The sequence below is a fragment of the Neomonachus schauinslandi genome, chromosome 14 (genome assembly GCF_002201575.2).
Source record: "Neomonachus schauinslandi chromosome 14, ASM220157v2, whole genome shotgun sequence".
Taxonomy (NCBI): domain Eukaryota; kingdom Metazoa; phylum Chordata; class Mammalia; order Carnivora; family Phocidae; genus Neomonachus; species Neomonachus schauinslandi.
This window is the reverse complement of record NC_058416.1, coordinates 64,246,118-64,269,877: the sequence shown is the minus strand read 5'-3', so window position 1 is coordinate 64,269,877 and position 23,760 is coordinate 64,246,118. Positions and strand designations below refer to the sequence as shown.

At 46.3% G+C, this 23,760-nt stretch overlaps 1 protein-coding gene across 5 annotated transcripts in view; it reads left to right on the top strand.

The window, feature by feature from the left end:
• The window catches only part of LOC110581127 (protein HIRA), a 90,247-nt gene that overhangs the window by 17,966 nt on the left and 48,521 nt on the right, over window positions 1-23,760 (top strand). For 3 of the 5 annotated variants that reach the window (XM_021690869.2, XM_021690868.1, XM_021690867.1), the window contains exons 2-12: window positions 843-905; window positions 2,764-2,874; window positions 4,118-4,208; window positions 5,549-5,643; window positions 12,297-12,392; window positions 14,004-14,164; window positions 15,971-16,138; window positions 18,233-18,346; window positions 20,307-20,377; window positions 21,273-21,378; window positions 23,462-23,677. In XM_021690869.2, coding sequence (XP_021546544.1) covers window positions 843-905; window positions 2,764-2,874; window positions 4,118-4,208; window positions 5,549-5,643; window positions 12,297-12,392; window positions 14,004-14,164; window positions 15,971-16,138; window positions 18,233-18,346; window positions 20,307-20,377; window positions 21,273-21,378; window positions 23,462-23,677 — 1,292 coding nt within the window. Of the gene's footprint in view, window positions 1-724; window positions 906-2,763; window positions 2,875-4,117; window positions 4,209-5,548; window positions 5,644-5,897; window positions 5,968-12,296; window positions 12,393-14,003; window positions 14,165-15,970; window positions 16,139-18,232; window positions 18,347-20,306; window positions 20,378-21,272; window positions 21,379-23,461; window positions 23,678-23,760 lie in introns of those variants that run through there. The other 2 variants (XM_044921184.1, XM_021690870.1) reach the window with 2 other exon arrangements.

Genomic DNA, 23,760 nt, shown 5'->3' with positions numbered 1-23,760 from the left:
TAGCCACAGGGCCCAGGGCCCAGGAATACTTCCAGTCTTCTGGGTTTCAAGTTGTCATGACTCCTTTGCCAGTCTGGTCCACCAAGCTAGCCATACAGCTTCATGGGGTCTTGGTGTGGGTCTGCATCCTGTGGGGGACTCCAGGAGCTAGTAGCTACAGTTCTTCCCCCTATAGGGACTGAACATCCAGTTGAACAGAGCACATCCTGTGGAGGAAGTTCAGCCATATGAAATGCCGAGAAGGCTGACTCTTCACAAACTTTGATGCAGTACAAATACACGGGAGGGCTTTTAGAAACAGAAGCATGAGGGAAGTGATACCTGTGGTCGAAGTCAGCTACTGGTCCTACCCAGCTGTCAGACAGCAAGGCAGAAAGGCCAGGATGCTTGTGTCCAGGCTGCCAGACAAGTGCAGGTCCATGGGATGGAGAGGTGGCTGAAGATGTAGCCACTGTGACCCAGAGCTGTTGTCGTTAACAACTCATAACCTTTACAAATGTGTGTCCCCAGAAAGTGGCGAGCTCCTATCCGTTGGACCTCTCTGCAAATGCTCAAGCGACCTATGGACTCAGTTGTTCTAGTGACAGAATGCTTTGTCCTCCTTTGAGACTCAGCTATTTAATGTCACTTGGAGAATCTTTCAGCAGTTTATACTTTAAAACTGTTAAATTATTCCACTCTTAGACGTAATTTATCAGCAGCCTATTATATTTTCCTAGGAGCAGTGATTAGAGATAGTACTCAATTAATCACTGTTTCAAATTTTTTGACTTTGTTGCTATCCTCCAGTGAATATAAGCCAAGATAGATGTTGTGTGTTTTTTTTTTTCCTTTGTTTCCAGGCAAGCCAATTTTTTCAGTTGATATTCACCCTGACGGGACCAAGTTCGCAACTGGAGGACAAGGTATGTTCACAGAGTAACAGAGGGAGCACTCACAGTCCTGACACCTTGCTCTGCTTCTCCTGGTTGCCCACTGAGCTGAAGATAGAATATATTTGTTTTTCAGTATGGATATGACTCCATTTAAAATGTACAATTATAATCTGTTATCCGAACAGGTTAAATCAAAATCCTTTTTTGGTTCTAGTGTGTTTGCTCCATATAAACATTTTGGTAGTGGGTGTATCTTTCTAATTTCTATTCATTGGGTTAATATTAAAATAAGTTTTCATCACCAAGTCCCAGCTTATTGAACATGGAGGGTGGCAGGTGGTCCTTTGGATAGATCCCCAGCCCCAGAGGTTGAGGTTGGGTCTTCATCTTCGTTCTGGCAGTACTTTCTCATCTGAAAAAGGGGAAGAGGTGGTTAAACTAAACTACGGAGTTAGTCGTATAGTTATTAGGCCCATTTTCTGGGCTCAGAGGAATTCAGCTAAGATAAAGAAGAATTATGCTGTGGGCAAGTAAAAATGCCCATGCCATTTGAAAATACGGTCCATAGTGTTATTACTGTGCTTCATCCAGTGTTACAGTGTCCCAATAACAGCCCTACTTGGAAAGACAGTCATTTTTCAGACGAGGACACCAAGATGTATATATATGGTGGCACAAGGTAGCATTCCCACAAATCTCAGCCCCCGAAAGCTTCACTCTAGAGCAGCGTCTTCCTCTGGCCAAGGCCTCCCTGGACAGCACCTGCAGAGTGCCTCTGTGAGTTCCAGGACCTCAGGCCAGGTGCTGCAGGGTGGGTTGTCTATGGGCTTCCTGCTGCAGGGGTATGCAGGGAGCCCATGATCTCCTTCTGGCACATCGTGGACTGCATCCAGAAGGTACCCACTGATGTCATCTACGACCACTGGACTAAGCTGGGGGACAGGGTTTTTTCCTCATCCATAAGAAGAGGCATACCTTCCCACCCTTCTCAGTATATAATAAGGTCAAGAAGAGCTGTTTAGGAAATATTTTTATATACTGGCCAATAGGCAATTTCAGGTATGCCTTATGGTAATTCTGACATGTCCACTTGTAGGCATTTATTGGTTTTTGCTCCTCTATAATAGTTAAATGAGGGGCCAGACTTTCGTTAGTTATCAGTAAATGGAAAGCTTAGAATGAAAAATCATTGCAAAAAAAAAAAAAAAGGAAGAAAAATCATTGCCAAAATGCATAGATAAATTTTTTAGCAGAGTATTACATAACCTTATGACCCCAGGATCCCTAAATGCCCTCTTTTGATTGATCTCCCATCTGTAGGTGATGGCAAAGGGTAGATAAGAAGGGAATGAGCCTTTTTTCCTATCTTTAGTGCACATTTCATTTAGACTTGGGTCTCAAAGCATCCAGTCAGCTCTGGGAGCAACCCTGGACTCTAGGCAGCACCTGGAAAGGGATCAAAGTACTGGCGGGGATGTGCTGTTGCCCTTGGTTGCTAGGGTTCCCGTGCACAAACCTGAAAGGGCCCTGGGACATCAGCTTTTCCAGCTCTTCAACTTACAGATGAGGAGTCTGGGTCCTGGGCAGAGATGAGGACCTTCTTGGGGCTCCTGAGGGATCTGTGTTAGAGGACAGACTAGAGCTCGGTCCAGAGTTCTTTTCAAAGTCAGGTTGGCTTCTCTGTACTCCTAAATCCACATGCTTTTTGATCCCCATCAGTGCTTATCTTTCTTCGTTTCTATTCTATAAGTTAAATTAGTAATGCAAATTGAGTCTCCTCCAATCTAGTCCATTATGGTTTATGAAAGCTAAGTGAGGATTATGTCTCAGAGTTAATACCAAATTTCTACTTCTTGCACATTGAATTATTTCTGCTCCTTCATTCCAGGACAGGATTCTGGGAAGGTTGTGATCTGGAATATGTCTCCAGTCCTCCAGGAGGATGACGAGAAGGATGAAAATATTCCCAAGATGCTTTGCCAGATGGACAATCACTTAGGTATTACAGAGTGGCCCTTTGCAGGCTTTGCGTGTTGGCAGAGTGCCCAAGGTTAGCACATGTGTTTGTAATTAGAAAGATAAGGCCCCGTGCGGCGGTAACTCCCCTCGGCCTGCTGTCTGAAGGCACAGATGTTGGCTGCACACCTGGGTGAGTTATTCGGCAGAAGACTCGGCCCGCCCACAGAACCATCTTTGGACAGTCTGCAGGTACCTCTGGTGATTTCCTGCTCATGAGTCGTTACTGCCTGATTCCATGGGGCTTTGGGGCCAGCGACCTGGAAGCAGTAGGGTTCTGGGGAAGGGTGTTTTAAAGACAACTCACCAAAATGTCTCAGAATTGCCACTGTGTCATTCTGAGGCCCTCTGCCAGGATCCTTTTGATGGTCGGACAGTGTTGTGGTTTCCTTTCCTACATTTAGCACCTTAGTTTCCTGCTTCTGAGCATCAGGGTGACTGTATCTGGCTCTGGTTTCCAACCTAGCTACCTCCCCTGAGATGCTCCATTAACAGCTATGTCCCCTTCCTTAGCTCTGTGTGTTCTTGCTCTCTCCCAGCGTGCCTCATTGCCCTCTGACCTGGAGCACAAGTCACTCACAGGTCACGTGTGGGCTACAGCTTGGACAGTGTCCCTTTTATTGCAGGGTTCCCAAAGGCCGAGCTGTGAGTGCTCCCAGAGGCTCTAACCCATCGGGGGCCTAGGAGGCATTTCTGCTGGTCTTAATTTATAAGTGCAGAACCAGTCAACCTGCAGTGTTGACAAGTTTGGAAAATCTAAATTTAAAAGGGCTACAGATGGGATGAAGTCAGAGTTTTATGCTCTAGCAAGCTGCTCCCCTGAAAGTTTTGGGAAGGGCATTTCAGCCTTTTTAGTACATGCCCTCATTTCAAGAATTCTCCCTGCCCAGAAACACATCTCATCATGAGATAGCCCTTTTGAAATAATGAGATTTAGTTACCAGTTTTCATGGAAATCCACCTCCTGTTGATTGTTTCATCCAGCACTAACACTTCTCAGGTTATGTAGACTTTTCCCTTCCAAACTCTGTCCTGGTCATTTGTTTTTACAGCACAAGTAGGATAGTATTTAATCTGGATTATTCTCTGGGACTCACCCACAGTGGATGCCTTGAATAGTTGAGAGAGAATAGGTTTTATGAACCCTTTGCATCTTGCCAGACTCTGCATAAAGCAAATGGGCGTGACTATTGGATTTTCATCACCCTATTTTTTTTTCTTCCCAGCATGTGTGAACTGTGTGCGGTGGTCAAACAGTGGGATGTATTTAGCTTCTGGGGGAGATGACAAACTGATTATGGTGTGGAAGCGGGCTACGTAAGCATCATTTTCCTTTTTTCACATTTTATTTTTAGAAGCTTCTTTGCTGGTCTTAATCACAGTCACCTTTCCCCACTCTGGCACTGAAGTCCCTAGAGCTCCAAACTTCCTGAGTAGCGGGGAGCACACATAGGCCAGGAGCAGCTGGGGCCTGACTAGGGCTTGGGGAGGCGACCCATCTGCCTGGAGACCTGCTCAGTCGCCCCCTCACAGGGCTGCAGGGTTTCTACCTGCAAAGCAGTATTAATCCTTTGCATTGCTGACATTGGTAGCTTCGTTTGTTTTGCTTTTCAAATGAAATTTCCCAACATACAGAATAGGTAAAAGTCAGAGTGCTCTGATGGAATCGGGGGTGGGCGGGGGAGGGGATCTGGAGCCTACCCTCTTTGCCATTCACCTCATTCTCTGTTAGCCAGCCCCACCCTGGGACTCTAAGGAGCTCCCCCTTGAGAGTGCCTACTCTGTACCCACAATGAACTAACCATCACCTAGAAAACTTTTTCTGTAATTCTAGGCAGAGTCTCTCAGGGTGGGTCCTGGGTCTCTGTTCCATGACCAGCTCCCCAGGTGACTCTGGGGGCTAGTCAGACTAGGGAACCAGACCCTTACCCCACTGCTTAGCCAGAGTGGACCTCCGTGTTCTTGCTTATGGCCATGCGAGCAGAGGCACGCTGTCTCCTTTGGCCCACTCAGTGAGCTCCTTCTGTGACTTTGTAAAGAGTTCTGTGGGAGCAAAGTGTGTTAACAGAGGCTCTGTGCATCAGTGGTGTCAGCGCCACGTCCATGAGGACCTACTCGACTGCTTGCATGGCAGGAGCTAGTAGCCATGCTTTGAGTACTTTGCAAGAGAGCTTTAAAAAGACTGTTGGCTTTGCTGCTTTAGTCAACATAGAACACAGCAGATAATTTGGGAATCTGAAAATATATAAAAATCACCATCCAAAGAAAGCCATGGTTAATATTTTGCTTTCTGATCCATTTTCCATACATAGATGATATCCATTTACATGTATTTTTTTTCTTTACATAGTGGTGTCTGTCATATTGTATAGGATGTCCTGTGGCCTGCTTCTTTTACTTAATTATATATGGTGAACATTTCCCCATGCAGTGGATTGTCTCTTACCATGAGATTTGTGATGGCTATGTAGTATTTCATTAAGTGCATGGAACATACCTCACCTAATCAGTCCCTGTTGTTCAACAATTTGATGCTTTCCAGCCATTGTCTGGTTTTGCTTTGTTCTGTCTGCCATGATAAGCCATGCTGCAGTGAGCATCTCTGTGCAGTGCCTAGAGCATGCTTGGAGTGCCTTTCTGACTCCTCTTTCACACAGGTACATCGGCCCCAGCACCGTGTTTGGCTCCAGTGGTAAGCTTGCCAATGTGGAGCAGTGGCGATGTGTCTCTATCCTCCGGAGTCACTCAGGCGGTGAGTGGGGCTGCCTGTTGGGGTGGGCGGCCCTGGCAGCTGTCTGAGGTCAGCAGCAGCACCTCCATGGCCCCTGTGGACTGTTTTAGTCCTTAAAGCAGCCTTGTGTCTGGGCCGTCCCTCCCCATCACCATCGGTCACACCCTGCCTCTCCCTCAAGGTCTGTGTAGTCACTCTACCCACTGCCTGCCTCCAGCTGCACTCAGTGACCCCACTCCTGCCCTCATTGGGTATATGTTTATATCTTCAATGTAGAAGTCCCCATGTTCTGCTGTTTATCCTGGTGAACTGAATCACTACCTTCATCAGTGGATCACTAAGTCCGTAAGCACACTTTATTTATTCCACAGAAACCAGCACACATGAAAAGGGGCCCAATGAAAAGTTTTTTACTTGACCTTGAGTATATTTGAAAAGTGTTTCATAGACTTGGAAAGGGGCACATCTTTAAAGATTTGGACTGAAGAGGAGGAAGGTCAGTCAAGAGCAGTCAAAAGCCATGTGCTGTACACTCAGATTCCAGGGATGCTAGAGTGACTATACCGCAGAAAGCCTGTGGTCTAGCCCAAGATTGGCCTGAAGCATTTCCCAGACAGGGGGACAGCAGAAGCCAGAAAGGCCTGGTGTACATGGTGGGTCAGCAGCATTTCACCACAGCTGGATCTTTACATACAAGGCAGGGAGCAGTACAGAGTGGAGCTGGCTGAGTGTCAGGGGCCAGGTCATGGAAGGTTTGTGTTCCCTGTTAATGAAGGTGGCCTTTATTGTGAAAGAGACAGGGAGCTTTTAAAAGCTTTGAGGTGTAAGAGGGAGATCATTCAGACAGGTAGAAAAGGAGCTTGTTTCAGTGGTTCAGATGAAAACTGCAAGGGCCTGAACCAGGCCTGGGATGATAATTGGGATGGAGGGGGAGACCGACTTGGGAAATTCTTAGGACAAAGCGGGAAGGGATGAAGGAGATTCCTAGCTGGTGCCTGCATAGCCAATGGTGTCCTCTCTTAGACCATAACGATAGTGGGCTTACAGGATGGACACCAATTCAATGTGGGATGTGCTGAGTCTGGGAAGTGCGGGCAGGGAAGAATGTCACAAGACTTGGAATTGAGCCTGGAGCTCTGGGAGAAGATGGGGCAAGAGTGAGTGGTTTGGAAGGCATTGGCTGTAATCCGCTGACAGTTTATGCCCTGCAAGTACTCTACAGACACTTCAAAGGTAAACAGACCCACCTCTTGGTGACCATATTAAGTCCACATTTTTGAAAGCTGGAAGAGTAGCATTGTATAATTGTTGATAACCATAAAAATGTGTAACTTAACCTCACTTATTCACAGTTGCTCACAGCGGAGTCTAACTGGGCTCCTCTGGAACTTGGAGAAAGTGTCCATGCAGGTGTTCAAGTGTGTGGTGGGGCCTCAGTGAGGCCTTTGATGGGTTCCCTAACCTGAGACATGGGCTCAGCCATAACCTCAACTTCTTTCCAGGCCCACCATCCCAGTGCTCTCCTTTACTAGGCAAGTAGGGTTGCCCACTTTCAGCAGGGACACCCATTCCTTGTTCAATGGTCCTGATAGCAGTTATGAGCAGAACTCTTTAAGAAGAAAAACCAGTGAAAAGGCAGAAATAAATAAGTAGAAAGCACTGGGTCTTTGAAAGTGAAGTGTGGAAAACATATACTTAGCATATTTAATTGGTGGGGGAGGGGAGGAAGAAAAAAACCTAGATGAAATTAGAAGTAAAGGATCTAGGAAAACATTTAACCTAGAGGGAAAAAATTATCACAGAGTACAGCATAAACTGTACTACAAAACAAAGTACAGCAAAACTATACTACAGCATAGTTTTTATTAAACTAAAAAATAATAATAATAATGCTAAAAGAAATAAAATTTTCTAGAAAATATAAATTTTCAGAAATGATACCATAAGGTTAGGAAAACTTATGGTAGTAACCAATGAAAAAATTGGAATCATCAGTAATGCTTCCTGATCCTAAGTTATTTTTTGATTTGTTGATGCATTGTTTCAAGCTTTTAAGAAAAATTATTCGAGAATGTAGACCTATTTATTCTTCAAAGGAAGCTGTCACCCTGGGTTTCTAAAACCTAAAAAAATAACAGTAAAACAAAAGCTTAGATGAATATGAAAAAAAATCAGAAACATAATGCTTGTGAATTTGGTAACTTTTGAAAACAGTAATTCATTTTGACTAAATGTGATTTATAATGGAAGAATTTTGTGTAAAGGAATCTATTACTATAACAACATACTAGGAGGTTAAATAAGAAAAGACACTCGGGGCGCCTGGTTGGCTCAGCTGGTAGAGCATGTGACTCTTAATCTCAGGGTCGTGAGTTCAAGCCCCAAGATGCGCATGAAGCCTACTTTAAAACAAAACAAAACAACAACAACAATAAAACACACAAAAAAACCAGTCATCTTAGGAGGTGTTCTGAAAGGAATATTAGATAATTTAGCCTCAGTTTTTAATAAAAATATTTTTTAAATGGCCGTAGGAAGCTATTTCCTTAACATGAAATGTCTTTTTCAAACCAATGGCAAATATTACAGCACACAGCTATTAGAACTTAAAAAGCATTGAAAAGCACCTAGGGCTAATAATGAATGAGTCATTGAGTTGGTCTCATATAAGAAAATTTTTAATTATTCATCTTTCGCTAGTAATAGCCAATTAGAATATCTAATGATACAAAGAGACTCTTAATACAGCAGGAAGAAAAACTGTAAATACTCAGGAATACTCTTACCAAGAAATGTATGAGATCTATAAGACTTAAACCACAAACCTTTTTTGAGAGAGAGAAAATGACCACTTCATAAATGGAAAGACCGAATAAAATAGACACTATTTTTTCCCAAATTCATTTAACAAATATTTATTGAGCACCTGGTATATTTTGGGTGCTGTTCTACCCTCAGGGAGTTTACATTCTTATAAGAGAGACAGATAACTAGTCACATCAGAAACTAGAAGATAAGTGCTGAGGAGCAAAATGAGATGGGGTTTTCCAGGAGGCCTCACTGAGAAGGTGACATCCAAGAGGAGACCAGGTGGAGGTTAGGGGACAACTGTGTGCACATCCAAAGAGCTTTCCAGGCTGAAGGAATAGCCGGGACAGTAGCTTTGGAGTGTGGATGTGTGCTTGGTGTGTTCACAGAACCACCTGAGGCTAGGACATGACCACTGTGAGGGGCTCTTCTCTGAGTGAGATGGGAAGGCTCAGTAGGATTTTGAGTAGAGCAGTGAGGAGGCCTATGGCAGCTGCACAGACTACAGGCAGCACTGGAGAGACCACTGAGGAGGCTGCTGACATAATCTCGGTGAGAGACAGTGGACCTGGGTCATAGCGGTGGAAGTCAGGAGGAGCAGTGGTCAGATGCAGAGTTCTTGGTGGATGGGATGTAGGGTGTGAAATAAGCAAAAGGATCAGGACGGTTTGGACTGTGGTCTGGTGGGTGTCAAGGATGCAGTTGCCATCACCTGATGGCAGGTGTGTAGGTGGGACAGAAATGTTTGCTGAGGGAAATGTTTAGGAATTGGCTTTGGGGCATGTTTAGTTTGCATTGCCTAGCAGAGGTTGAGTACAGGGGAGAAGTACATGGGACTGGAGGCCAAGGGTGGAGGCTGGGTTTCGGAGGGTGATGAGAACCAGCGAAAGAGGCTGAGATGGAGAGGAGGTCAGTTAAGATAGTGGAGAGAGCGTTTGAAGGAGAAGCGATCGAGCAGTGTATCACGTGTTGTCTTGAGGTCAGGTGAGGACTGAGGATATTGACCATTGGACTTGATGACATGGAGGCCTCCCATGGCCTTGGCTGGTGCCCATGGCCTTGGCTGGTGCTGTTCATGTTGGTGCAGTTGGGTGGAAGCCTCATTAGAGGGTCCTCAAGAAAGACCCAGGGGACTACAGAGCTAGATTGAACCAGGCTGGGTTTTGTCAGGCACCCGTGAAAACATAGAAGAGCAGAGGGTATGGTGGACTCTAAGCCAAACAGGGAGACAGACAGCAGAAGGCCCGTAGCACCTGGAAATTCTGTTGGAGTTGAGAGGAAGCTGGAAGCACCGGTTGATGGTAGGATTATGGGAGGGCTGGAATTCAAACGAGGGAGGAATTACAGTGATTTGTTTGGGGGGATCTCTGGGCATGACTGGGAATGAATGCCTGAGGTAGCAGAAGCCAAGGTTACTAGAGGAGGAGGCGGAGTTTAAGGATCCAAGAGCCGTGGGTATTTAACAGATCATCCTCCCAGAATCACCAAGAATGATGATGAGAATATCTGGAATGACAGTGACCAGAAACTTAACTCTTCAAATGCAGGAGGGTCTCAGATGTATGTAGATGTACAGTGGGAAAGAGCGGGAATGGTATAATCTGAAGAAAGGAGCTCCAAAACTGGGGTTTAGGGAGAAAATTAGTGGAAAATTAGTCCATAAGTGGCTTTACTGCGTAACTCAGCAGTGACTCCAAAGGGCATTTGGAAGAATAAGGAAGGTTGCAGAAGAAATCATTCAAAGCTGCAATGATTAAAATGTCGTGGGTTTGGGGGCAAAACTAACAACATTGAAGTAGACTTACATGTACCTAGGAACTTGGTGTATTATTGTGAAGCAGACATCAATTACCAATTATGGAAAGAAAGAAGTATTCCCCACTTGTGATAGAATAACCATTACACGGTTTGTAGAGAGTAGTGTAGAGCCTCATTACAGCATGCACTGCAATAAATTCCAGATATTAAAGAGAGAAACATTCTAAATAATTAAAGCAGAAGAAAACAGAATTGAATATTCATCAAACCTCTAGCAGAGGGAATATTTTTTAAGGTTAAAAGGCAATAAAAGACCTCACAAAGGATAATAACAGACTTTACTATATAAATCTCCTACAGTATAGGAAGATAAACTGATAGAATTTGCAGCTAATGCCTGTATTATCAGTAGTCCATGGAAATTGCTCGGAAAATCACATCTCCCTTCTGGAGTTCCCAGCTGACCACCTCTCTGCTCTAAGACTTAGGTACCACGGTGAAATTCTGATGTTTACATTCTGCCCCTCCTGGCCTCTGAGCTCCTAGAGGAGGTTTTTATTCCTCATTTTTGTAGGCACTGCATTGGTGTTCGTTAGACCCGCTGCACAGAAGGCCTCTCAACAGACAGAAGATGGGAGCAAAATAGTTGAAGAAGACAACTTTAGACAGATATGAAAAATCTTCACTTTCATTAGTAAAGTGAAGTTAAAATATAAAAATGTACTTAATAAGTTAGAAGAGAGAATCATAATCCCCAAGATAATAGAATTTTGAAATGGACATTCTGCTTATAAAAGTGTGAAATCATAGAGGTTTCTGGAAAGCTGTCTACAGGGTTAAGAGAATCCAGACTTGGGAAAGTCTTCAGGCATTCTGCCCAGAGTCCCACTTTGGGATATCAGTCACAAGAAATAAGCCAGAGTGTGGTGAATGGCATACACCCGTGTGCTCATTAGCTTGAAACCTGGGACCCAGTTAATAGTTCATTGTTGAATCAGGTCTGTTTATGGTAGTGAATGCTCTCAAAGACATAGAATGCAGAGCAAAACAAAATGAGCCCTTAGGATCACATAGGCTATGAGGATACTAAATGCAGCACACTAGTGCATATGCAGTGTGAAATACAAAGTGCAATACCTTGGGGGAAAAAAATCATCAAGCTGTCCCTGAAGATTGTAAATAATAGAAAAAAACAAAATAGAAGTTTTGAGTATTTTGCTTACACCTTTTTAAAAAATACTATGAGAAGAGGACTAGATAGCTATTAACTTGCTGCTGTGTTTCTGTTTCTTCACCTCACCAGCCATTCTTCTGTACACCTAGCACTGCACCAGGCACAGAGGTTAGAAAAATCACACCTGCACGGCGAGATGGGCCCGGTCATCGTCACCGTCACAGTCACAGCTGACCTTTATCGATGCCTTGGTGTGTGCCTGGCACCGTGCTACGGCAGTTTCTCACATTTAATCCTCATAATAATAACCCTCTGAGCATAGGGTTTTTTTTTTAATCTGCATTTTATAGATAAGAAAACTGAGTCACAGAGAATTGAACATGAGTGATTATGTTTGGGGGCTCTCTAGGGAAGGGATACTCTGGTGGGGTCTTGGAGATGAGGTCCAGTTTGTGAGGAGAAGGGCCTAAAGATGGCCTCCCACTCATTGGGCAGCTATTGGACTCTGGCTGTGTGTGCTAGGCATTCTGCTAGGTGCTGTGCCTCTAGTGCTCAAAGGGCGCTCAGAAAGGCCCAGTTGGGATCAAGAGAAGCAAGCTTAGCGAGCCTGAGGCCACAGACCCAACAGGTGTCAGAGCCAGGGTTCTTATACGTGGCCCCAAACTCTCAGCTGTGCCCTCAGTTACCTCTTTTGTGAGGGGTGAGGGAGGTCACTTAGATGCCTCAAATGTCATGACCAGTTCATAAACCTTAGTGGGGAAGTTTTACAGATTGGTTTTTAAGAAAGAGTCTAGTTATGATTTTAAGTCAAGTTTCCTCAAACATGAGATGCTAGGGGCTGCTGGCCCACCTGGCAGACGGGTGTTGCCAAGTGCCCCCCTCACTGAGTCTGCACACCAGGTAAGACACTCACCACCAGCCCTCTGTCTTCCAGATGTGATGGATGTAGCATGGTCTCCCCATGATGCCTGGCTGGCCTCGTGCAGCGTGGACAACACTGTCGTCATCTGGAATGCTGTGAAGTTCCCAGGTCTGGGCCTCTGACTGGGTGGCGGCAAAAATGGGCTGATCATCTGGAGCAGGGTGGGCTCTCTGTCTCCTAAGGCTGGTGGTAACAAGTGTCTCACAGTGAATGGGAATTCATGTGTCTTGTCAGCAACTCAGTTCTTTTTTTCTTCGTCAGTGACATTTGTTTAAGATTTTAAAAGAGATTTATGTTAAAAAGAAAAATAGTAACTGAGTACTAGCGTGGATGTGCCACAGATCATGAGGGTGATAGGGTGGTGGTGCATGTGCTTGGGCACCTGGCGTTCCCCCTACACGCACATGCCCTTGAAGGCATGCCTCCCCACTGCTGGGCTCTGGCCTCCACTCAGTTGCCATCTCCTCTCTGAAGCTCTTAAGCAGATATAGGCTAACAAATCCAGTTTTGCAAAAGATTAGTATTTCTTACTAATGTGTTAAAGTCACAACAGATGGCATAACCTGGCATATCACTGCAGTTTATAACCAGTAAGATACTTTTGTTCCTATTTGGTATCTGGAATAAGTTTTGTTCATGGGCTAAAAAAGCATCCTCCATGAACTTGGTCCAAGTCGTTTTCTCTCTCTGTAAGCCACCAGGATGGGCGGGGGGGCATTTTCATTGTGGTCACAGCCAGATTTAGAGTTGGGGTGGCATTTAGATCATAGATCTCTAGGACATGCTGTTTCATACTCCTTTGTCCTCAGTGATGACTTACAAAGAACTTTCAGCATAGTGCTCCATCCCCGAAGCTGTTAGTCCTGCTCATTATCAGGGAGCTGCCAGGGAGGTTCAAATCAGAAATATTAATGTTACAGCCCAGGTGGGCATGGCCTCCTGTTCAGATGGAGAAACCACTGGCAGAGCTGCCTACCACAGACAAGTCAAAGGGGCAGAATTTGGCTCTGGCCCAAGCCTGGATCCCTGCTTGCCTGCCCTTTAGGGGGCTTGTGCAGGCTTGGTATTAGCTGTGGCTAACTGGAAATCACAGTGCCTGTCTCCTGGGTGCAGTCCTTCTTTCAAGTTGCTTTTGTCTTCTGGGTGATAGACATTGGGGAGGGTGTGTGCTATGGTGAGTGCTGTGAATTGTGGAAGACTGTTGAATCACAGATCTGTACCTCTGAAACAAATAATACAATATATGTTAAAAAAAAAAAAAAAGAAGAAGATAGCAGGAGGGGAAGAATGAAGGGGGGGCAATCGGAGGGGGAGACAAACCATGAGAGACGATGGACTCTGAAAAACAAACTGAGGGTTCTAGAGGGGAGGGGGGGTGGGGGGATGGGTTAGCCTGGTGATGGATATTAAAGAGGACACGTTCTGCATGGAGCACTGGGTGTTATGCACAAACAATGAATCATGGAACACTACATCAAAAACTAATGAGGTAGTATGGTGATTAACATAACAATAAAAAATTTTTTTTAAAGTTGCTTTTGCCTTGATAGAGATCAGATTAGGATGCTTGTGCCCAGGGATGGGAGCTGGCCAAGGTGGACTCCTGAGGTCCCTTCTATTGGCTAGTCGTTCCATAGTCCATGGATTGCAGCCCATGTTTCTATGTAGACTCATCATTTCCCCCTAGCTAATGCTTTTCCAATCTCTTTTCCTCCACAGAAATTCTAGCTACTCTGAGAGGCCATTCTGGCTTGGTAAAGGGGTTAACTTGGGACCCTGTTGGTAAATACATTGCCTCTCAAGCTGATGACCGCAGCCTAAAGGTATGGAGAACGCTGGACTGGCAGTTGGAGACCAGCATCACCAAGCCTTTTGATGAGGTAAGGAGACAGCTCGGGGAGCTCGGTCCAGCAGCCTCCCTGGCCTCCATGCACAGAGGAGAAGCTGGCTGGAGTCCATACCTTGTGGGTGAATGCAGAGTCTAGGGGCCTGAGCGGACTGTCAAGGTTCTCTGGGGATGGGCACTCTGGCCCAAAGAGTCAGATGATGAAAATCTTTCATTTCTCAGACGGTATTAAGTGTCCCAACTTTGAAGTGAGGAAAAAGCTGAAGAGAACCTTAGTGATGCCTCCATACCATTGTGCCACACAGGTAGAGGAGGCCCTCTCTTGTTTTTCCTGACTGTGCTGTGGCTTTACTCACTGACTTGCACTCTACATGCCAGCCAACTTCTTTCTTGGGTAGTGTAAGCAGTACAGCGTGCAGAATGTCTGGATGTCAGACTGCAGTGACTGGTGTAGTATTTTACTACCTTTTCTTTTATTTGGGTTCTTGTTTCAATTGGAATCAGAGTTTAAGATCTCCATTATTTGTTAGATATTTCTTAAGTGCCTACTATGAGAAGGGCAGTACTGGATAAAGGAAATGAAAGTGGACTGAGATGGAGTCTTTTCCTTGAAGCTTAGAGCCTGCTGGGAAAGATAGACTTTCACATCTGTTGTGAGTATGGTGATGGAGTTGTCCAGAATGTGCAGAAACAGCCCAGGAGTGCTGATTGCATCAGATGAAGGGCTGTGAGCAAAGTTTTGCAGGAGATGTAGACATGTGCCCCCGGGTCAGGGCTGGTTGCAGAAGGAAGGTGGAAATCATGTATTCAGTTTTCCCCAAATCAACAGCACTACATTAGCACTGGTATTCACCCTGTTTAGTCCTGCCCTCCTTGGCTGCAGCCTGGTACAGACAACATGAGTCCTCATGCCTTCTGGAGCTCTTCCTCAGGGCTCCAGCAAGCAGGCAGCGGGGTCCCACTAATATGGGTTTCTGGGGTCAGCTATGGAGATAGGCAGGAGTGTTTGGAATCCCAGTGGGAGCTGGTGGGACTCCTCAGCCTCGGGTAGGCCTGAGTGGGCTTGAGGCAGGTATGTCACTACACTCAAGGCCACGCCTTGTCCTACCCTTCTCTGGGGCTATGAGGCCAAGATCTTAATTCCTAAGTCTTTAAGGCTGCCCTGGACTGACCTTGAGCTTTAGGGGGCAGGCTTTCTGGCCCATAGCATCTCACTTTGCAGGAATAATAATGTGGAGGGATGCCTCACTTCAGCCCTAGTCCAGGTCAGGGGAACAGTGCCTTTCTGCCATGCGTTTTATGGTTTATATGGACTTTAAAATGCTCTTCTCCTTTGCAAGTAGCGCACCAGTCTTCAGTTGAGTCAGGCTGGAGAAAGTGTGTAGTGGCTTATGGTCACTGGTTGCATCACAGAGACAGGCTCCTAAAGGTCCCCAGAGCTCTTTCTCCACTGAAGTGAATGCTCTGCAGACCTCTTGTGGTAGGGTTAACATGCTAGGCAGAAGAAAGAGGTCAGCGGCCGGACAGATTTGTCCCAAACAAAATTGACAGTTAAAAGAGGTGGCGATCCTACAGATCCCCTCAGGCCTATGCCACTCTGTTGCACTCAGCTCCTATAGGGGAGTGTAGAATGCTGCAGCTCCCAACCTCATCTGACAGAGCCTTTTTTATTAGATCACCTAGAGAGACTGGAATGTTATAGCTGTCAGCATAGCCAGAGCTCGTGTACATGCTCCACCATCATACATTTATAAATCAGAATTCAACTTTATTCTTGAGGACAGAGTTTTGGTCACACAGTTGGTCTTGAGCTCCTTCCAAGTGCAGATGTTTCTTTCAGTGTGGAGGGACAACCCATGTGTTGCGGCTCAGCTGGTCACCTGATGGGCACTACCTGGTGTCTGCCCACGCCATGAACAACTCTGGCCCCACTGCCCAGATCATTGAACGGGAGGGCTGGAAGACCAACATGGACTTTGTCGGGCACCGGAAAGCTGTGACTGTCGTGGTGAGTGTACTTAGCCTTCACCTGGGTGGTGTCTTGCCCCAAGGCTGGGTCACATGTGGGACTGAGGTTGTGGGCTCTGAGAGTCAGCACATGCCACATTCTTGTTTCATTTTAATTACTTATGTTTCATAATTTTTAATTTTTTTTTAATTTTTTTTATTTTTATTTATTTATTTGGCAGAGAGTGACACAGCGAGAGAGGGAACACAAGCAGGGGGAGTGTGAGAGGGAGAAACAGTCTTTCCGCTGAGCAGGGAGCCCGATGTGGGGCTCAATCCCAGGACCCTGGGATCATGACCTGAGCCGAAGGCAGACGCTTAACGACTGAGCCACCCAGGCGCCCCGTTTCATAATTTTTAAACAGATTTTATAAAACAGAATACATGCTCACATGTTTTAATGAATATCACCAAAATCGGTCTTTGATTGGGAACATTGTAGCTCCACACTAGCCATTTTACACATTTGGGTCAGGTCCTGGGTGCTCAAGCATGGTGGTCCTGACAAGTGCCCCAGTAGCATGTGCCTGCTGAGCACGTGTGCCTGCACCCCAGCAATGGCCAGGCATAGCTGTGAGGCCATGCTGTGGATCACCTGAGTCTGGAGCTGCCCCGTCCAACCTTGTCGTGGAGGGTGAAGGGTATCAGAAGATGTGGACTACCATTAACGATCTTCTCAGCACTGGGCAACCAAAACAAAGTAAATAGGTTGGTGGGCTAAGGTTGATAAAAGTGAAGGATCATCCAGGACCCTGATCTCAGTTTTTCATGTTCCTTAAAATGGCCTAATCCTTCCGACTATTTAAATTAATAATAAATATTACAGGGGCGCCTGGGTGGTTCAGTTGGTTAAGCGTCCGACTCGTGATTTCAGCTCAAGTCATGATCTCATGGGTCATGGGATCGAGCCCCTCATTGGGCTCCACGATCAGCAGACTGATCAAGGTTCTCTGGGGATGGGCACTCTGTCCATGCACTGGCTCTCTCTCTCAAATCTTTAAAATAATAATAATAAATATTATATGTTGTGACTTAAGATATATATGTTTTATACAAATAAAATATTGCTTTAATTTTTTTTGTATTGGAGCCCACGGAGGACTTTGTTTGAAGCCAGGTCCTTGTTATGAAATGTTTGAAAATCACTGCTTCAGGGTAGCACAGGGCTTCCACATGACTGTCAGGTGGTCCTCATGGGCACTGTAAGAGTGTCTCTGTGAGACCGTGGTACTGAGGCCTCTCAGCCAACTCAGGATGAGACTCAAACCCAGGGTGCACACCTCCAGGTTCCGTGGTGCCTGGTCTCTGTGCACCACTAGCCATTCCTGCCTGCCCTCAGGAATTAAAACCCCTGTGGGCCAGGCCTGCTGATATCAGGCTCCAGGGAGCCACCCTTCCTCCTCAGCTGTCCTGGCTTGGGGATTCCAGCTCTGAGTCTAGAGTACCCATCCCTTTCAATCCAGGAATGTGGCAGGAGCTCTTTGTGTGCTTCCAACCTTGCCAAAAGCAGCACCCAGGTTACACTGAGGATAGCCCCCAGTGCGGACTTTAGCGTGACTTAGCCATCGTCCCTGGCCAAGTGAGATTATTCAGGGCTGATCAGTATATACTAGACAGTTTTGACTCTGAGCAACAACTACAGTGAAGGGGAAGGGATTATTGGAGTGGATATCTGACAATCCCATTGACCTCTGTCAAGACTTTGTCCCTAAAGCCAGGTCCTGGAACTGGCCTTGCTCAGGCCAGGAGGAATTCAGAGAGCCAGTTTCAGTAGCTCCCATGCCATCAACCTGGCTGCAGGCCCAGAAATGGAGAGTTGGTAGAGCCAACTTCAAATCCTTGTCCCACCACTTACTCATTGGGTGACTTGGCTCACATTTCCTGGCCTCCCCTAGACTCTGTTTCAACCTCAGCAAAATGCCTCCTGGGTAGTTATAAAGATGAAGTAAAGCATGACGAGTGCCTGGGGCTCGGAGGATATGTCATTGTGGGTTTCCTGCAGACAAGGCTGGTATTGTGGTATATTTCTAATACTTGACATAGGGTATATGCTTGATGCTTGATTAATTATTTTAACATTGTTATTTGGCTTTAGAAATTCAACCCAAAAATCTTCAAAAAGAAGCAGAAGAATGGGAGTTCTGCAAAGCCCAGCTGCCCATATTGCTGCTGTGCTGTTGGCAGCAAGGACCGTTCTCTCTCTGTCTGGGTGAGCCCCCACTCCCTCCCCCCAACCCCCTACCAAGAGCTTTTGTGGCTCCTGCAGGGGGAAGGAAAAGGAGCTGGTGAAGGAGGCGGAGCCTAGAGGCCTGGAAGGGGGGAGACCTCCCCCACACTTCTAGTGGTGCTCAGTGTGTCCTTCCGCCCTACACCTGGGATCAGGCTCCCTCGTTACCCCAGGAAGAGGGAAGGACTGAAGACTGGGCTTGGGCCCAGCTTGGAGAGGTCACCCTGAGCCCCAGTCAGAGCAGCTGTGTGTCCAGACTCAGGGAATACCCTCAGTTGGTGTGTTGTGTTTGCTTCCTTTTAGAAAACCTTTCTATCTATATATAACCTACAGCAAATGTATTCACCTAAAGTATACACCTCGGTGCATTGTCATACATGTATGACATGCATACATACAGTCTAACCACCACGCCATAACCCCTCGTCCCTGCCCAGTCAAAACCCCACTTCCCAACCCCCCTTGGCCAAGGCAACCACTCCAGTGATGTCTGTCACATTGATGAGTTGTGTAGTTGTGTTGCTTTCACTTGGCATAATATTGTTGAGATTCATGTTTGTTGTTGCATTTTGCAATCAGTGGTTTGTTCCTAACTAGTTATTAATTTCCCCCATAAGCAGAATGGATTTGTAGTTGTAGACTTGAAGGTTATCCTCTGGCTACATTTGTTACAGTTTTTTGTCACAGAGAAATTGCTGTGTACACTGGGTTTTTTTCAGGCCCTTATTCACGTGACATTTCAGAACCTGAACCCTAGTGCCATCATAGGCAGTTCCGGGAATGTTCTTCCCGGGCTCCTTCTGGCCTGGGGCTCCATTTGTGGTGCTTTGACCAAAACATCACTGATCGTGTCCTCATTTTCTTATAATGCTGAGGTCAGGTGTTAACACAGGCTCCAGATTTCTGAGTGGTCTGTAGGCACATTTTTGGGAGGATAGACGGGGCTATTTTTTTCTGGAAGTGGAAATTAGGGGAGGGGCAAGATTCTTCTTGTGGATTCCAGGTAGCTCAGATTCCCTATTCTTAGGACTAGGGTAGCTGCAGCAGCTCTTCCCCCACAGAAGCAGCACCTGATGGGAGCCATGCAGAACATGTTCCCTCCCAGCCCATTATGCTGTGGCCCCTAGACCTGTCAGCAGGGTGGCCAGACACTAGCATGTGAGCTGTGGGGTTGTAGAGATGGCACACAGCCCAGCCTTTTAGTGACTAGATACAAGTATACATGTGGTGAATGTTGTGCAGTCATCAAAGAGAGGTTTTTACAGTGTTTAATTATGTACTTATTATGTATTAGATGAAAAAGCAAGCACAATCATGTGCCAAAGAATAAAATATTTGCATAAGAGAGATCAAGAGAAAATAACTCAAGTGTTATAGTGGTTAACTGTGGGTCTGGATTCAAGGCAACTTAAACTGTTTTTGGTGTTGCTGGACTATCCGCACACACTTTGTAGAATGAGCCCATGTGATGTATGTAGCCAGTTACACCGAGCTTTGCATTAATACGTACCAGAACTCCTTGGGCCCAGAGAAGATGTGCTGGCTTCTCTCCGAGGCTGTTTTCCTCTCCTGGGTGCTACTTTTGCTGCTTCATTTTCTACCCAGGCCTTGGCATCCTACACCTGCTTGTAGACGTCTGCTTAGGTCATTTCGTCTGCCTTTCTAGAACCCCCTTCTCCATTTCTGGTTGTCTATGTATAAAGCCATCTCCTCTGCCAGACCACAGCGAGCCCTTCAGACAGGGGCCACACTAAAATGCCTATTTTGGCAGGTTTTGGTTTCCACAGTTTGGGATCTTGCTGATTGCTGTTTGAATAGAGTCAAATATGCCCTATATGTCAACAAAAACTCAGACCAAGGCTTCTAGGACTGTTGGTGAGCTGAGTGGACAGAAAGCAGTTTTCATTCATTTCATTAACCTTTCCCGCTTCTTTCCCTCCAGCTCACGTGTCTGAAACGGCCTTTGGTTGTCATCCATGAGCTATTCGACAAATCCATCATGGATATTTCCTGGTAAGATGGATTCTTCTTACAATGCACAGGCTAGGAAAAGAGAAGCCACACATTGGAACACGAGGCCTCCGGATGTGATTAGGGTCAGGCAGCCAGGGATTACCCCCACCTCCTACTCCGCAAGGTGTGGCAGCCAGAGCAGACCCCTGGGTGCTGTCTGCACATTATTCAGAAAAGGGCAGCTTGGGCCTGCCATTGGGAGAGTGTCTGCTGCTGTACTCCTTGCTTTGTTGGCATTTGCCCCTGGAAAATACTTCTTAGGCAAACTGGCATTTGGGAAATGGAGAGTGCTGTGATTCTGGTTTCACTTTACTTTGTCATTGCATGAACCAGATTAGCACAAGTGCGGAGACACATTTTCTGCTTCTCAATGACTTCATTTAGATGTATACTTAATGTTTTTTTAAAAGTGGTTTCAAAAACAAATAAAAATGAAATTCTTACAAAATACAAGATGAGAGGGGCGCCTGGGTGGCTCAGTTGGTTAAGCGACTGCCTTCGGCTCAGGTCATGATCCTGGAGTCCCAGGATCGAGTTCCGCATTGGGCTCCCTGCTCAGCGGGGGGTCTGCTTCTCCCTCTGACCCTCTTCCCTCTCGTGCTCTCTGTCTCTCATTCTCTCTCTCAAATAAATAAATAAAATCTTTAAAAAAAAAAAATACAAGATGAGATATAATTTGCACATTTGCTTAGAATTAGAACTAAAGGACACCAGAACCTGCTAGGGTGTGATTGTCTCCCCTGCCCCCACCCTACCAGGGAATGCCACAGAAGGGAATGAAGGGTTTCTGGCATCTCTGTAAAGTCCTGCATGCCATCCTCCTGGTCCAGCCTTGGAGTTGTAGTAAGCCCCATAGGCACTTGCTCCCCAGGCTGCTAATAGCCATCTCTTTCAGGACTCTGAATGGGCTGGGCATCTTGGTGTGCTCCATGGATGGCTCTGTGGCATTCCTAGATTTCTCCCAGGATGAGCTCGGAGACCCCTTGAGTGAGGAGGAGAAGGTAAGAGAACAGTACACCTTCAGCTAGTGGCCTGAGTGCTGCACTTGCTATCGGGCCATGGAAATAGCCACCACCGCTCTGACAGGCCCCTTCAATTGGACCCTCCTCTTAGGATATACACAGACACATTGTTTCTTAAAGTATTATTGGGTATTTGTCTTTATAGCTCATAATGCTTATCTTCTTTACAAAGTAGATTAAAGATGAGACTCTTATTCATGTCAGAAATCAGTTCTGGAATTAAGAATAAAACAAGTTGGGCATCTTTTCTTGAGCTTATAACTAAGCCACACACCGGAAGGTTTTCACCCTGGGAGATAGTGAGAGTGACTCCCAAGGGTCCCTGCTCATGTCACTTTCTTTGTCTTGTAGAGACATAGTTGCCACGGCGCAGCAACTATAACAGTAATACTGGTCATTTCTTAGGACTTACTGCATGCCAGACTCTGGGCCATGCATTTTGCATGTATTATTTCATATGAATTATACAAAACCCTTCAAGCAGGGCTCATTCATTTTATCAATGAGGTAACTAAGCCTCGGAAAATAGTGTGGCTCTTTGCAGAGACTGTACATGACCCTTAGGTATGAGAACAGAACCATGAGCCATGCCCATAGGCCTCCCCACTGTGCTTTGCCCAGGACAGGGTGGCCCATGTGCTCTTCTTCAAGGACTTTGGGAAAGGCCCTGCTTAATGGACCGTAGACTGAGAAAGCAGACATTTCTATAGATGGGCCTTTGATGACACTTAGTGAAATGTGTTTGTCTGAAAGAAGCCTTATGAAAGCCCAGAGGAGGTGGGCAGCTCTCCCCTTCAAGGTGCAATTACTGGTAGAGGCTCCCTCATAAGCTACTGTGTGGACCTCCCACAATGATGTAAACCCCTTGGGGATAGGGGTCTGCCTTCTTGACATACCTAGAATGGCCTGGTTCCCTAGGAATCACTGGTCAGTGAAGGGATGAGTATCTCAGTGGCCTCAGGTCTTCTTTCTACCCTGTCACTGTTGTCAGGTATCCTGGGATTGCTGTGCACTCCCCTCCCTCTTGTTGAGTCCTGGTTCGTCGGGGGGAGCCCTACAGAATAATACTGTCTAGCTTACCATTTCCCAGATGGCAGGCAGGGATCCCATGTTTAAGAAACATAGGTAAACATCTGCCAAACTCTGAATTCTGCCTCCAGATTTCAGGGAGGGATTGAGGGGAGAAGGGACAGGTAACAAGGGAGGGAGGTTCCTGGCCACATACAGCACACCAGGCCCTGCAGAAATGGGTCCCAGGGCATCACCTCCCCCTGCCCAGTATCCTCTGCTCTGAGGCATATGTCCTGTTGGCCTCAGTTGGTCATTAGCACATCCTTGTATGAATCTGCTTCTCATCACACCGGTCACTCTGATGTGCTGTGGACACTGTCCCTGCCCACTTGGGGTCCTATCTGGTTTGTTGTCGCATGGGACTAGTGAGACCTGGGAAGGTGGAGGGAGGGGCCCTGCTCAGAAGCGTCAGGACATGTTAGGGAACAGCAGGGGCAGAGAAAGATTTCCCTAAGTCTGTTGTGCCAGGCCTTCCCTTACTCTAAGACACTGTTAGCAGCCTCACATCAACTTCCAACCACATGGGGCTGACGACTGCAGACAAGAACAGGGAAAGGAAGCTCTGGATTTTAGCATCTCATTCCCCAAAAAGTGTTTGGGGTCCTTGGAGTGATTTAAGAACCTTACATTAGCAATTTGAGTGTCTTAATTTCAGTTCAGCAAATGTTTATTGCCATTCATTCTGCACCGGACCACGTGGTAGGTGTTTCATCAGTTGCTCATTCACTTTCATCCCTGGTTCTAGATACACAAGAGGTTCTAAACATCTAGAGAGGGTGTAAGACTTCTCCAGAGTCATCTAGTCAGCTACAGGCAGAAAAGTGTGGGAGGCGAGGGCAAGCTGGCACCCAGGGCCCTGGGACCACTGCCCAGGACGCTTTCCACTCTCAGAATCAGGAGAGCCAAGATGCAGCTCGCCCACACTAGTGGGCACCAGCCACCACTTTGCTGCTCACAACTGGTCTGTTGCACTTCTCTCTGCTTCCCATAGAGCCGCATTCACCAGTCCACATATGGCAAGAGCTTGGCCATCATGACTGAGGCCCAGCTCTCCACAGCCGTCATTGAAAACCCAGAGATGCTCAAATACCAACGCAGGCAGCAACAACAGCAGCTGGATCAGAAGAGTGCCTCGGCCAGAGAGACAAGCTCAGCTGCCTCAGTTGCTGGTGTCGTCAATGGGGAAAGTCTGGAAGACATTAGGAAGGTGAGGGCTCGGCCCCATAGCACTGAGGACTTGGGTACATACCCAGAGACGGCAAGGGGAGCATGCAGTCTGTTGAACAGAGT